The sequence below is a fragment of the Muntiacus reevesi genome, chromosome 2 (genome assembly GCF_963930625.1).
Source record: "Muntiacus reevesi chromosome 2, mMunRee1.1, whole genome shotgun sequence".
In the NCBI taxonomy this organism is placed as follows: Eukaryota; Metazoa; Chordata; class Mammalia; order Artiodactyla; family Cervidae; genus Muntiacus; species Muntiacus reevesi.
The window spans coordinates 30517991-30534081 of record NC_089250.1 but is presented as its reverse complement, the minus strand read 5'-3'; the positions used below and the strand labels follow the sequence as shown (position 1 = coordinate 30534081).

General features: G+C 43.2%; 1 protein-coding gene across 1 annotated transcript in view; it reads left to right on the top strand.

The window, feature by feature from the left end:
• RSU1 (Ras suppressor protein 1) overlaps positions 1-16091 on the top strand; it is a 193347-nt gene that overhangs the window by 24434 nt on the left and 152822 nt on the right. Inside the window, exon 3 of the mRNA XM_065921174.1 lies at positions 530-580. Within this exon, the coding sequence (XP_065777246.1) occupies positions 530-580 (51 nt within the window). The remainder of the gene's footprint in view (positions 1-529; positions 581-16091) is intronic.

The following is a 16091-nucleotide window of genomic DNA, read 5'->3' as shown; positions in this document are numbered from 1 at the left end:
TGAGCCATCTGCTGGTTCTTTGAAATGTCAGCCAAACTTGTGGAGAGGAACATGTGGAGGGCTTTTACTCTGGTCATCGAGAGCATGTAGGAGCATTTCGGGGTTGACTGACTCGGGAAGCAGTGGTCTGTCTGTGTTGATGGGATGGTTTTCTAAGCACGGGCTGGGGAAGGTTCCTCCAGATTTCCTGACTGGTTCCCTGAGTGAGGTGGATTGTTGAGGCTGGACCAGCACTCAGGTCCCTGAGCAGAGCTCACTGGCCCTGGTCCTGTTGGTTCCTGCGACGTCAATCCCATTAGTGCTGAAATTCCATTAGCGCTCACTCGCTGTTCTCATTGCACCCTGTATTGGGTGGCTTTTCCTCATGTGGTTTAACATTGAACAGACAGCCTTCTGTGAATCCCTGCGTCTATTTTTATGAGTGGTAACACTCCAACCTGTGAAAAGAACTTAGCACGTTACCTTGCAGGAGCGCGAGTGTAATTTGGGTACATTAACTGACTGTGTGTTTTTTTCTTTTCTTTTCCAGTCACCCTGTCCCACATCACACAGCTGGTCCTCAGCCACAACAAGCTAACGAGTGAGTCAACCACTGCTGTCCTCTGTTACACAATTTCTGACTTGTAGGTAACGTGGTGGAACTGCTAATTCTTCTGTTTTCCTAGACAGTAATGACAAATGATTATTTGGGCAAAGTGAAAGTGTACTGAGATGGCTGTAGGATACCTGAGCGTACGGTCTTCCTGTATTTTGTAGTTTTCTCTGTTTTGAGGAATTTTTCCTCAATTTTTCATGTGTGTAAATTGAAGGAAGACACTGACATTGTTCCTCCGATAATGGTCCCCTTTGGGTATGCAAACTGCTGCAGTGAGTGGCCTGAAATGCTAAGACTTTCGTTATTTTTTCACGGGGGGATAAAAAGCTTATCAAAAAAGTGTTGAAGGACTTCCCTGGTGGTTCAGTGTTTAAGACTTTATCTTCCAATGCAGGGGGTGTGGGATTGATCCCTCACCAGGAGCCAGATCCCACTTGTCTCATGGCCAAAACACCAAAACATAAAACAAATAATATTGTAAAAAATTCAGTAAAGACTTTTTAAAAAATGATCCACAACAAAAAGAAAATCTTTTTTTTTTTAAAGTTGAATTTTTTTCAGAGCAAAACATTGTTAGCTTTCATTTATACTCTCTCCTCAAAGTATATTTCTCCAGGAAAGCACATTTCTCCTCAAAAGTACTTTCTCCTCAAAGTACATTTTCTCCGGGAAAATGTAATTATTGATATACTTTCTTTCCCTGCTTGATGGGGGCGGGTGGGGAGCACAAAATTGTAGAAGTGATAGAAATTTGCATCTGCGTTTTTCAAGTTCTTGAGTCTGATTTCCAAGGAAAATTATCCCAGGCATTGGGAGTGGTACAATTAGCGTATAGTAGGTTTCATACCTCTTGGTAAAGTGTAATCTTGTATGACTAACGTGGGCCATTTTCTTCTCAGAGCTGTGGCTTAAAAGGTGTTAATGACGGGGGCCCGCTGCCCCGGCTCATGTCTGATTGATGGCCTCGTCTTTGTGCTTCCTGTATTTCCTGCAGACTTGAATGCTTTTCTGATCATGTGGCAAGAATTTGTGAGGGAGCCTTCCGAGTTCGGTGAAACAGAGCAGAATGTGATGTTGAGGGATTTGTGTCGTGAATTTATGTGTGTGTTGCGTTATATACAGCTTGAAGCAATGTCACAGAGCTGTTGATTATGGAGAATTAAGAGTGGCAGCAAGGGCCTCTCATGAGCAGGAAACAGGCAGATCAGTTCATTTTTAGCAAAAAGCGAGGGCAGAGTGGCACTGTTGTCATGTTTGAGTATTGGGAACCCCAGCAGCTGATAGTGAGGGTGACAAATCACGTGTGATCGTTACTGTAACAGGTAATATGCTGCCACTTTCATTGTTTTTGTAGCAAATGGTCCTGCTCTCTCTCGGCTGAGACCCTAATCCCAGTTCTGAGGGGATTTGAAATTTGTTTTGAAGGGTGGACTGCATGATCCCTAAATTCCCCCAGATTTGGTGAGCAGAAATTTCTGATGCTCTCTTTGTCGTTTAGTTCATGAAAATATTTCCTAATTGCCAAGTTTACCACTGGTGTTCAATCTTGCATCGTCATCAGAGGGAAAAACAGTTTCCATTGAAAAACGAAGCCAAACCTGTTTTGTTCCCATTATACCATTAATTGACTGGTTCCTTAAAAAGTCTTTCAGACAGTCATAGTTTTTCTTTTTATATATCCATAAAGAAATCTCTGGGACCAGGGTGTTAGTTTCTCTTTCTAGACGTGCAGTGTAAGATTAATTTAGGGAGGCATAAACAGAGTTAAGTTGTGTCTGCTATTAAAGAGGTTTGCTGTGGATTCAAACTTTTTCTCCTCTTTCTAGCCCCCACCTCTTTTTTCCCCTTTTTTCCCATTTGAGACACTCTTGACCTAATCCAGTCAGCTCTAATTAATCGTCTTGGTAAATTCTGTTTCAAGCCATTGTGAGTGGTGTCAGTGACGCCCGATCTGTTTCACTAAGGTCAAATTAGCATCTTTTACTATTTTTCTGGCATTTAAATGAATGGTTTCGCTATGGTTTTTCCAGTGTTTATAGTAAATATGTCCATTTGATGGAAAGATAAATATGCATTACGTGGAGGTGGGTGAGTCCGGCCTCCTGTCACTTTTCATTGTAATCAGTGTCTTTCACTTCCCGTGTTTTTTAATGGGGACTAGCTGACGGCACCACATTCAAACTGATGGGACTCAAAAGATAAACCCCTCAGCACTGCTTTTATCTTGCATTCTCATGTGCCAATTACACTTCTGATGTGTCCTCTCATGTACCTGGGGGACGAATCAGCAGCTCACTCATGCTGGGACTTGGTCTGGGGACAGCTCTCAACTCCAGGGCTGGAGTCGGTACCTTGGGGCTGTTGGAAGAGCGTGTTGCTGAGCTGACCCGCTCTTCCTGCTGGTGGTTTTGACAGATCAGCAGGTCCCCTCAACATAGTAGGAGTGAGGCCATGAGAAAGGGGAAGGCAAGCTGATGACCCTCAAACTCCCAAGATTTTGTGAGCAGAAATTCTTAAAGTTTTTGACATGAGAATTTGTCAGGGTCTTTCAAAATTGTCTGTCTAATCACTGTCAGAGATTCCTCATTGTTCCAGCGACACGATTGATGTGTAACTCTGGATGAGTGGGGTGGAGCTGGTGGGTTTTGGTGCAGTCACTGGGGGGTTACTCTGCTGGTAACAACTCCTTCAGTCCATACAATGTCTGCAGTGGATTAAAGGAGGTGGGAAGTGCAGTGGCGAGGGAGGTTTTTTGTTTTTTTTTTTTTCTGTGATTGGACAGGTAACTCTGTGGGCCGGGATGGAGGTGCTTGCTCTCCCAGGGGGAGTGTTTGCAGAGTAAAGACGAGGCTCTGCCATCAAGCTCTCCTGCTCCTCCTCTCCTCCCCTGCCTGCTTCACACCCTGCCCATCTTCCTCTTGGCCCCTCTGCCTGCCTTGGCAAACGAGATTTCTCTCCCCCAAATCCTGTTGTTCAGAGACTCTTTTTTTTTTTTTTTTTTTTTGATGTGGACCATTTTTAAAAGTCTTTATTGAGTTTGTTACAATATTGCTTCTGTTTTATGTTTGGTTTTCTGGCCACAAGGCATGTGGGATCTTAGTTACCCAACCAGGGATCGAACCTGCACTCCCTGCATTGGAAGGTGGAGTCTTAGCCACTGGACCTCCAGGGAAGTCTCATACTCAGAGATGCTTGGCACCAGCATGGCTCTTCCTTGTCCTCCTGTCACTTGCTGTTCCGTCCTCTCCAAAGATGTCTTAAGCTTTGTTGAAGGCTGAGCCGTCGTTCCTTCCTCTTTACTGCCCGTTGCTGAGCATGGAATGGCTTCCCAGGAAGCCCTCATGCAAAGGCAGCGATGGCAGGACCGGGGTGGGAAACAGCGGGTCTGGGTGAAGCGGTCAGTGGAGGAAGCTGACGGCTTCTTCAGGATCAGTCAGTGTGTGGATCTGAGTGAGTGTAACCACTGCACGCTTCTGTTCCTTCACTGCTTGTAGGCGCCTTTCCGATGTGCTGAGCAGAGAAACAGAGCCTTCTGTCCTAGGAATTGCTGTCTTTCCCCTTTAGGCCGGCCCTTTCGCAGGGAGGGAATGATGTACTCATGTGGTACAGGCAGACCTCACTTTATTGAACTTGGCGGAAATTGAATTGAATTGGGGGAAATTGAAGGTCTGCAGCAACGCTGAGTTGAGCAAAGCTACTGGGCCGTTTTTTTCCAACAGCATTTGCTCACCTCGTGTCTGTGCGTCACTTTGGTATTTCTCGCAATATTTCAAACCCACCGCCAGCAAAAAGGTGACAGCTGGTTGAAGGCTCAGATGATGGTTAGCATTTTTTTCTTAAAGCTTTGTGCTTTTAAATTAAGATATGTACATTTTTTTGGACATAATACTTTGCACCCTTAATAGACGACTGTAGAGTGTAGACACAACTCCTGCAGGCTCTGAGAAGCCAAAAAGTTTGTGTGACTCCGTTTATTGCAGTCGTTGCTTTGTTGTGGCGGGTGGTCTGAAACCAAACCTGCATTGTCTCCGCGGTGTGTCTGGCTCCTCAGGGACACCCCAGGATGCACAGTTGGAAAGCTGGGGCCGTGACCAGCTGTGAGTGCTTTTCTCCACCTGGCAAACCTGGTGGGCTCAGCTGAGTGACTTCTCCAAAAGGAAATGAAGACCTACTACTAGTCTAGGTCTCCTGGTTTGGTCCCCTTGTTACTCTTTCCCTTAGTTTTATGTATGCATGTGTGTGTGCTAAGTCACTTCAGTTGGGTCCAACTCTTTGCAGCCGTCCAGACTGTAGCCCACCAGGCTCCTCTGTCCATGGGATTCTCCAGGCAAGAATACTGGAGTGGGGTGCCATGCCCTCCTCCGGGGGATCGTCCCCACCCAGGGGTCAAATCCGAGTCTCTTATGTCTCCTGCATTGACAGGTTGGTTCTTTACCACTAGTGGCACCTGGGAAGCTCTGTTTTATGTATTTAAGATCCCAAATGATTTACTAGCACTTTTAAACAATTAATTGTAGGATGCGTTTCTTGAAATTAGGAATGCTGTTGTATGCTTAGGTATTGTACATACCACTCCAGAAAAGTGCCAAAAGCAGGGAGAACATGAAGTAGACCCTTGAGTTAATGCCAGTTGATAAATGGGTTGGTAGGTCGTGAGTGGTGGTGAGGTCCAGCTGTCTGAGATGATAGACTCAGTGCTTGCTTGCTTTCAGGGTCTCTAAGAAGGGGACGCAGCATTTACTTCAAAGATGGTCTTTCTGTCTCTCTGCCTGCCTGCCTTTGTGGTGACCCTCCCTTGTAAGCCGGTGTTAGCTGAGTCTTTTGCAGTCTGCATCTTATCTAATCCCTGGTTCTTATGGTCTTTGGGAGTATTAGCTTTGTAAATGTTTTTCAACTTTTCAGACCTAAAGAGGAATTTGAGAGAATCGTTTTAAAACTTGTCCACTAGAGGTCACTGTTGGGATACTTTTCCCCCCCTCCCTCCTCATCTCACACTAAAAGATTAAAAATCGAATTGGTGTTGTCAGATGACGAAATTTCTTTGCAAGCTTCTCTCAGGGTATGTTGTTACTGCCATTTACATAGACCCGTTTTGCCACAATTAATGTTGATCCTTCCATAAGGAGGTATGTTATTTTTCTTTTGACTCCGAAACTTAAAGTACATGTTCAGTTTTCACGTGTCATATTTAGTGTTTATTATGGTTACTTTCTCATGTTAGAAACTTTTCCTCCAATCTCTTTAAAGTGAGAGAATTCTGTTGCCTTTTATAGTATTTTTTTGTATGGGGTAAACATAGAATTTATTTCTCCCTTGGAAGAAAGTTTAAAATATATGTGTATGGAACCAGATTTTAATTTAAAAAAATATAATACTCAGAAAAATATGCATTTGTGTCCATTTATATTGGTTCTTTTACTGAATGCCATCATGTAAGGAGGAATACTATGCATTATGAAATGACTCACATTTTGCATAAATGATAAAGCAATCTCTGAGTATTAGTTTTTTAACATGATGCTTTTCTTAATTTTAAAAAGAATTTTATTCTTATAGCAAAACCTAGTACTTCAAATATGACAACAGTATTTTCCATTTTGTGACCTATGCATGATAAGGACTAAACCCTCATCATTTTCTGCAGGAAATGCAAAGAATGTCTTTTTGCTCTGTGCAAACATTGATCAGTGGGTTCTATGTAAACCTTTCATAAGTGTGAGTCTCAGAATGTGATTGCTTAGTTTTACACTTGGAACTTTTAACTGTCATGTAAAACATTTTCTTGAGATACTAGCAGCTTTGCTGGCCATTTCAAGCCTTAACTGGGACAATTTCTTGCGTCTAATGTGTCGGAAATGGCTAGACAGGCAGTAAACCTAAGTGTTATAGCAAAACTTGTTTCTTTTTTTTAACAGACTGTTTCTTACTAGTTTTAGCTTATATATGAATTCAAAATTATAGTGAACAAGTAAATGCCAGAATATTTTCTTTAGTGATTTCAATAATTTCTTTTGTCAACACATTGAAATGAATGTAATGTTTTAAGATTTTATGCAGATGTATATATTGATAGGTTCTCTACTGAAAGTGTTATTGTAAAGGAATTAAGGAAGATGTTTTGCGTGAAAATATTGCAATCTCATAATATGCAGGCCCAATTATAATGAAGAAAATTAAGCAGTTTTTTAAAAAGCGTAATAAATGGAAACCATTTTCTACAGACATAATTGATTGTTGAGATGAATGAGAAAAATTAACTGTCCCAACTTATAAGAATGACCTTCACCAGTCTTCCAGCATCTTTCTGTTGCCAAGTCTCTAGTTATTTCCGCTTTCATAGATTACTTGTCATGCCTTATGCAAAAGTTCTAGTGCATGGCTTGTATGAAATTAAACTATGAGGGGAGAATATGCAAAATAAATTGTCTCTGTGTCATGAATTTATCTTGTGACAATATCAAAACAACTTGCTGTTTGCATTTTAACAGAGTACAAATGTATTTATTAACCAGAGGCTTTGATCAATAGCTTATTTTTCTAATTAGTGCACATTCATCAATTTGTTCCTATGCCATCATTTGAAAGATTGGATTTGAAAAAATGTATACGCAGTAGTGAGTCAGACAGCTATTGATTGAGCAGTGTCTTTCCAATGGTGCCACCGGTTAGGTACCATTTAAAAAATTGTCTATAGTTGGGAGTTTGTTTTTTGGCAGTTTTAGGAACCATGTGGGATCGTCACATGGAAGCATCTGTTGATCCCATAGTCCAGAACCAGCACAACCCAAGGCCAACATGTGAAGCTGGAGAAGCGGTTTTAATACACTTGTGTCCTCTGCTCAGACACTTGTCATCCTTGATCCTTTTCATGTCAGCCCTTCCGTCCTGAATGCACCTCCTCTAGAATCTCTCTTAGAGTCTCGTCCTGTGCTCAGAGGAAGCAAAATAAGGGTAGGTGTTAATTCTTCCACAGTGTATTTTTAAAAGGAGTGACTTCACTTATGGGAGTTTCAGAAAGATGGCAGGCTGTGGCGATCCTCATGTGCGGGCAGGTTGAACCCGTCACTTTCCAAACCATAGCTCGCCCACTGTGGGGAGTTCATCTTGGATAGGGTTTCTTTTACTGTTTTTTTTAAAACTTTTAATTTTTAATAAATTTTATTGGAGTATAGTTGATTAGCAGTGTTCTGTCAGTTTCAGATGTACAGCAAAGTGAGCCGATTATACAGATGTATACATCCATGCTTTTTCTGCATTCTTTCCCCATGTAGATCATTACAGTGTATTGAGTGGAGTTCCCTGTGCTGTATAGTAGGTCTTTATTAGTTATCTATTTTATATATAGTAGAGTGTATGTGTCAGTTCAAATCTCCCAATTTATCCCCACCCCCATTCTTCCTGGTAACAGTAGTCTGCTTTTATACAGTTGTGACACCATTTTTGTTTTGTAAATAATTCATTTATGTGATTTTTTTTTTTTTTTTTGATTCCACGTGTAAGTGATACACCTTTGTGCTTCTCTGTCTGACTTACTTCACTAAGTGTGATAGTCTCTAGGTTCATCTGTGCTGTGCTTAATCGCTCAGTTGTGTCTGACTCTTTGCGACCTCATGGACGGTGGCCTGCCCAACTCCTCTGTCCATGGGGTTCTCCAGGGAAGAATACTGGAGTGGGTTGCCATGCCTTTCTCCAGGGGATTTTCCCAAACCAGCGATCGAACCCAGGCCACCCACATTGTAGGTGAATTCTGAACCGTGTGAGCCTCTAGGGAAGCCCAAGAATACTGGAGTGGGTAGCCTCTCCCTTCTCCAGGGGATCTTCCCAACACAGGAATCAACCTGGGGTCTCCTGCATTGCAGGTGGATTCTTTACCAGCTGAGCTACCAGGGAAGCCACTAGGTTCGTCTGTGTTGCTGCAAATGACATTATTTCATTATTTTTTTAATGGTTGAGTCATATTGCATTGTATATATGTACCACATCTTCTTTATCCATTTCTCTGCTGATGGATTTTTAGGTTGCTTCTATGTCCTGGCTGTCCTTTACTATTTACAATAGATTCCTCAAATGGAATTGATCTACTGGCAAACATTTCTATATAAATCATCTGTTGACTCTCCTAGATAGCGTATGTATACATGTGTGTCATGCAGGGGAGGAGGAGATATTCTATAAGATGTGATACTTGGGAATAAACACTCTTTTAGAGCAGTTCTTAACATTTCATAACTCACTGACCTTTTTTAAGAACAGTGAAAGCTGTGTCCATGATTCCTAGAAAGCTACACATAATCCTTAAAATTTCACCAGGTTTGTAGATCCTGTTAAAACCATTCATAAATTTTTTAGGGGCACATGCAGCTCAGATTTAGAAACCTTGGAGTTGGGGAAAGATAACAGTATATTTGCAATGTGGATACACTGAAGATGTTTCCTGGAAATATGTACAAAACTTTGATAAGGTTTTTTTTTTTTTTAAGTTAACGTGAAGCTCATTCTTTTTATGATAGATATTATTTTTAGATATTTTTTTGATGTTGACCATTTTTAAAGTCTTTGTTGAACTTGTTACAATATTACTTCTGTTTTATGTTTTTGTTTTTGGCCCCAAGACATGTGGGGTCTTAGCTCCCCGACCAGGGATCGAACCTGTATACCCTGCATTGGAAGGTGAAGTCTTAACCAGTGGACCACCAGGAAAGTCCCCATCTTGTCTAACCTCTTGCTGTTCCTTTAGCAGTTTTTTTCCTGCCTGTGTAGTGTCCACTCCAGGCACCTGATGCTTTGTGGAAATGCCTGTCCTTCTCTCTCTATCTTGCTCATCCTTCCAAAAGGGGAGATGAATTCTTACCTTTCTCCTTGAAGCCCTCCTTTGCAGCCAACTGTGTAGAAAATAAAGGGTGAGGTTATTCATAGCTTTTTAGCCTTGAAGGACCAGACCTCCCAGAAACCATGACCTGAGTGCAAACGGAAAGGGTGGTTTTGGATGCCCTGTGCTGTGTCTGGGACAAGCAGCAGGCTTCATGTGGCTGAGGACGCGGAGCTGGAGGTGGGGGCTTCATGTGGCTTTGAGCCTCTGTATTCCCCTTTCCCCTGCTACCTCCTCTGTCGATGTCTGTGTACAGGTAACGCCCTGCTCCAGGGAGTCCCGGGGCTTGGTGGACCAGACATTGGCCCTGCATCTTCACTTGCTCAAATGGATGAGCAGGGAGCATCCCTAAGGTTGAAGGCATAGTTGTTATCATTAGAAGAGGAGTTAACAAGGTCCAGGGTGGATTTTTCTAGCACTGGGCATTTTCTTTCACCTGCTTACCCCTGCTTCATGTACTCCATCATCAGCTCCAAGACATGAGGTAGGGAAGGAAGAGAAGCAACTTCGTGTGGATGATGTCTTGCTGAAGTCATTCTTCTTCTTTTTAATTGAAGTACAGTTGATTTACAATGTTGTGTTAATTTCTGCTGTAGAGCAAAGTTATACATACATATGTAAAAATCTTTTTCATTTTCTTTTCTCCCCACTATGGTTTATCACAGGATATTGAACATAGTTCCCTGGGCTATACAGTAGGACCTTGTTGTTTATCCATTTGCTGGAGTAATTCTTCCCCCCCCCGCCCCCCAGAAGTTCCGTTATTTATTTTTTTATTGGAGGATAGTTGTTTTATGATCTTGTGTTGGTTTCTGCTGGACAGCAGTGAGAATCAGCCTTAATGTATATATACATCCCCTCCCTCTTGCTTGAGCGTCCTACCAGCACACCCCGCTGCCGGCCTCCCACCCCTTGAAGTCATCGCAGAGCCCCACGCTGAGATCCCCATGCTTCTGCAGCAGCTCCCCATTGGCTGTGTGTTTTACACATGGTCGTGTGTATATATCACTGTAAAAGAAGATACGAGCTGTCGGCAAAGCATGATGTGTGTGTGTGTGTGAATTGTATTTGTCCATTGTCTCCCTCTTAATAATCTTGGAGTGAGTGTGTGTGTGTGTACTCCATTATGATGATACTTTTTAAAAATTTCAGAGCCTAAATAGCTCTCTTTCACTGAGTTGAGCATGCTCTCTGTGTTGATTGATTGAAATGCATTCAGTGTTCTGTTCTTCCTTGCTCTTTGCCGTGTTTCCAGGCTTCTTGGGCATCTTTCCCGGAGGAAGGGTTCGCCATCCTCTTCTTGTCCTTCACTAGGTGTCACTTCCTCCCAGGTGATGGAAGGTCACTGCCTTTCCTCTCAGTTAGTGTCTCTGCTCTGACGCGGCTCTCAGACAAAAGCTATTTGTGGATGTCCTGCTAGTGGATGCTGTATTCCCTTCGCACTGGAGTGTGATTTCCAGGGTGTGTTACCAAAACATTTCTGGGTCTGGAAGGACGAAGACCGTGTGGACCATTGCTTGGTTCCTTCTGGGAAGTTGATTGGAGATTCAGACATAACTAAGTTTTGTGTCCTCAGAGGAGCAGAAATCCATGCTTGTCAGCTTTTTAGAAGATTTGTTTGACTGTGTGTGCACACTTTTCATACCCCAGGGACAGATATTTTTGCACGTTAGACTTTAATACTATAAAAGCGGCCTTACTGCTTGCTTGTAACTTCACCTAATTTGGGGGTAATTGATTATTCTTATTGTTGCTGAAAGAGTTGAACCTTTTTTTTTCTTTGCAGTAAATTATGTGAGGAATGTCTTCGGTTAGTAAAATGACTTGAACTGCAGATTTTTTTTTAATGTTTTTCTTGTGATGAGAACTTCTTTTATTCTTTTATTTTTTGATGGCTGTGCTGGGTCTTCGTTGCTGCCAAGGTTTTTCTCTAGTTGCAGTGAGCAGGGGCTGCTCTCTAGTTGTGGTGTGTGGGCTCCTCATTGCGGTTGCTTCTCTTGTTGTGGAGAAGTTGCGGCTCCCGGGCACACATGCTCAGTTGCTCCACCGCATGTGGTATCTTCACGGCCCAGGAGTGGAACCCGTGTCTCCTGCATTGACAGGCAGATTCTTTACCACTGTGAGCTGCAGGATCTTAAGGAAGCCAGTGATAGGATACACTGTCTATCCTTCTAGGTGTGGGTGCTCAGTAAGTAGCGCTGATTAGCTGAAGGCAGCATCGCTTTTGTCACTTACAATGCTAATGATATTTGGGGGACCTTGGCCTTTGTCAGTGGCTGCTTAGCTCTTCTGCTCTTTCATTTTTACCTTGAGGAACTTGTGGATCCTGTTAAATGAGAATTTTCTCTACTATTCCATAAACTTTATGTTTTTAAATAACCCGTAACTACTGTAATTCACTGTTTTAATTGCTGCTTTGGGGGAAATCTCATAAAATCTGGAAAACTGGTTATCATCAGTATACTTTTGAACTTCAGGTTCTTACGCTAGGATAATTAGTTCATTATCCACCTCCTGTTTTTGACCAGAAAACAAAAGTCATTAATCACTATAGGTACAAATGACCTTTTTTTTCCACCTCAATATAAAATTCTGAAGAGCATAATTATTTGCCAGAGTGAGGAGATTCTTCTTTACATGTGATCATTAGAATGGCTTTCAGAACAAAGATTCCCAATTTGTTGATATAATTGACATCTATATAATTAGTCTAGACGTCACCTCTGCGATATGAATAGACTAATGCCTTCTAGCTATTGTAGCTGAGGATTAAAAGGACTTTCACTCTGACCAAGAATGCACTGATTCATATATCCTATAGTCTGGTGTTTCATATGGCTTCTGTTACTTTGGCATCTTCCCACCAGGGTGAAGAGGGATGGTGGTTGTTCAGTAGTATACAAGTCAAATATTGGGACAAAGCAGTGTTTGCTTTCATGATTTCTTCTCAAATGGACTTTCTCCCCCCAATGACTATGTAATGAATAATCTCACTCATTTTCATGTATTTGGATGTTTTTGGTCATTTTTTCTGACTTCATTACAGGAGTGTAACTTAGAATCAGCAGAGACTTCCTTGGTGGTCCAGTGGTTCAGACTCTGCCTTCCACTTGTAGGGTCACAGGTTCAATCCCTGGTTAGGGAACTAAGACCCCACCTGCCAAAAACTTTCTAAACATAAATAAAACTTGTAAAAACTACATTTTTAAAAAATCAGCATACCTGGCTTCATTTGACTATCATCTACCATCCCTTAAACTTCTCTGTTAAAGAAATTTTATACAGCAGCAGAAGCGTCTGAAAAATTTGAATGGACATTTCTATTAGTTATGACAACAGACACAAATCTCCCATTTTTAGTATAAACGTGTCAGATTTGGGGAAGCAGTGCTATTTGATTTATTTTGGTTTACCTTATTCCCTATGGGATCTTTGGGCTTTGTCTGGTCAGGGGTGTCCCTGGAAATGGGCCTAAGACAGTAACGCTTCACCCCTCGCATCGCAGGGCGCGTGCCCACCTCTGGGTCATGTCCTGGTCTCAGCCTCACTGTTGGCTCCATTGAGTCCTCTCTCTGAGGCTCTCTCTCCTTGCACTTGGGGTAGCCGGCAGCCCATCAGTGGTTCCCCATAAAGGCGGCAGCGGCTCAGCCCCTAACTTGGGGTTTCAAGGAGGCATGTGGGGCAGGGACCCCTGGTTTTCAAGCCCTGGCCCTTGTGTTTCTCCTTTGCAGGAATCACCAGAGCCGAAAGCAGTGTGAATGATGCTGTAGAAAGAGCCAGGAGGGGGAGTTTGGTGGGTAGACTTCCCGCCCATGCTGACGAAAGAAACTCCATGTGGTCCAGCCGCTTCCGGCTCCCGGCAGCCGCTGATGCCTGGTCTCTTCCTCCCCTTTTGTAGCTGAAGGGGACCCTGTTTTCAGCGCCAACCAGATGGTTCTAAAGACCAATGTGTGACCCCCACCCCCACCCCCCGGCCCTTCCGTGGTCTGCGCACAGGCGAGCACCCGTCCTTATGTTCTGCATGGCGCCTGCTGCACCCAGAGCCTGTCACCCTTCACAGTTTTGTTTCTTTGCCTCGGGGGCTGCAAGATGCTCTTGCTTGAAAAGCCCCCGGGTCGGCTGTGCCCCGGCTGGGCTGCTCTGCCGTCGCTGCCGCCTGGCATCCTACGGTGACCCTCAGGCCAGAAGGACAGTGAGTGCCACCGTGTCACGTGACCACCCTGGGGCACCGTGAAGTTGTCGCCACGGAACATGGTTCTGTGGACCCGGGGCTTTGGTGCTCTTTCCCCCGGTTGTCATCGTCCTCCCCCGCGCTGATTTCCCGGCAGTGATCTGTGCGGGGAGCAGATGCTGATTGGAAACTGCTCGCAGCCCCCAGGTGTGTGCTTTCTCCATTGGAAGTGCCTTTCGTTTTGGGCTTCCCTGGTGGCTCAGATGGTAAAGAATCCGCCTGCCCTGCAGGAGACCTGGGTTCTGTCCCAGGGTTGGGAGAATCCCCCAGAGAAGGAGGTGGCTACCCACTCCAGTATTCTTGCCTGGTGAATCCCATGGACAGAGGAGCCTGGTGGGCTGCAGTTCATGGGGTTGTAAAGAGTCGGACACAGCTGAGCAACTGACACTTTCACTTTTCCCACTTTATCTGCCCCCGATGTCAGTAGCCCACTGGGCTGGCAGGAGTCCTAATGTGGATCAGATTTATTGTCATGATCTTGTTCTACGTGATTGGGTGCAGCCAAGGACATATGTATTGGACTCGTGATTTTCACATCACCACTAACTTGAAAGTTTTCTGGGGGACTTCCCTGGTGGTCCAGTGGTTAAGACTTTGCCTTCCAGTACTGGGTGTGCAGATTCAATCCCTGGTCAGGGAACTAAGATCCCACATGCCTCCTGACCAAAAAAAGAAAAAAAGAAGACATAAAACAGAAGCAATGTTGTAACAAAATTCAATAAAGACTTTAAAATAGTCCACATTAAGAAAAAAAAAGAAAACTTAAAAAAAGGAATGTTTTCTGAACCAAAATAGGGGCCCCCAGACCAGCAGCATCACTGACTTTTGGGAACTTGTTGGAAAGGCAGATTCCTGGGCCCCACCCCAAGGTACTGAATCAGAAACTCTAGGGTATGCCCCCAAATCTGTATTTTAACACGTCCGCCTGGAATTCTGATGTACTTGAGGCTTTGAGGCTCACTGATTTGTTTGTTTTCAAGTTTTTACTGGATTGTAGTTGATTTACAATGTGTTAGTTTCAGGTGTATGGCAAAGTGATTCAGTTACACATATACACAAATGCGTTCTTTGTTTCAGATTCCTTTCTCATATAGCTCATTACATAATCTTGAGTAAAGTTCCCTGTGCTATACAGTAGGTTCTTATTGGTTGCCTATCTTATATATAGTTGTATGTATGTGTGTGGTCTCATCCCAAGTTCCTGATTTATCCCCCCTTCCCCACATTTCCACTTTGGTGATCATAAGCTTGTTTTCAATATCTGTGTTTCTGTTCTGTAAATAAATTCATTTCTTTCTTTCTTTTTTAAATGAGGTATCAGAGGCCAAATGCTTTAGACCTTGGTGCAGAGATTGGAGTATTCTGTATTCTTGCTGTCCGTCATGACAGCTGCCAGTGACTGTCAGGGTCTCTAAATGTGGCTACTGTGACAGGCAACTGAATTACTAATTGTATTTCATGTCAACTAATCTCAACTTAACTTTATTACTTGCTGTTTCTCTTTCTTTTCTAGTGTGCACGCGTGCTAAGTTGCCTCAGTCTTTCCAACTCTTTGCGACCCTTTGGACTGTAGCCCGCCAGGCTCCTCTGTAATACCCTCATCACGTTTCCTCATTCCCCACCCCACCACCTCCAGACCTCTGGTGACAACATACCTGATCTCTTTTTCAACGAGCTTTCTTGCTGTGTTGTGTTGTTCTGTTTGGTTTTTTGTTTTGTTTTTTAATATTAATAGATTTCACTATAAGTGAGGTCATACAGTATTTGTCCCTGTGTGACTTTCTTCACTTGGCATGATTCCTTTGAGGTCCATCTATGTTGTTGCAAATGGCAGGATTTCCTTCTTTTTTATGGCCAAATTGTATTTGTGTGTCTGTGTGTGTGTGTGAGAGAGAAAGAGAGAATGAGTGTGTATTATCACATTTTCTTTATTCATCTGTCAACAGACACCTAAGGTTGTTCCCATATCTTGGCTCTTATGAATAATGCTGCTGTGAACTTGAGGGTTTAGGTACCGCTTTGACATAATGACTTTGTTTCCTTCGACTAAAGGCCTAGAAGTGGAACTGCTGGGTCATTTGTTCTATTTCTAGTTTCTTGAGGAACCTCACACTTTTCCATAGACGCTGCACCAACTTACATTCCCACTCTAGACTTAAGGAGCCACACGTAACTAGTGACTGCATCCTCGCCCGCCCAGCCCCACAGCATCTCCTGCCATTTATTATTGTGTGAATAAACTCCTGAAAGCCTTCAAGAAAATAAGTTATTGATTGTGCAATGGTTAATTTTATCCTGGAAGAAAATTGTTCTTAGAGTGAAGTTCCAGTTGCTACAATAGTAGTTGATTTAGGGTCTGATGTTGGAGAGAGGGTGTTGTTAGCTAGTGGGGAAAG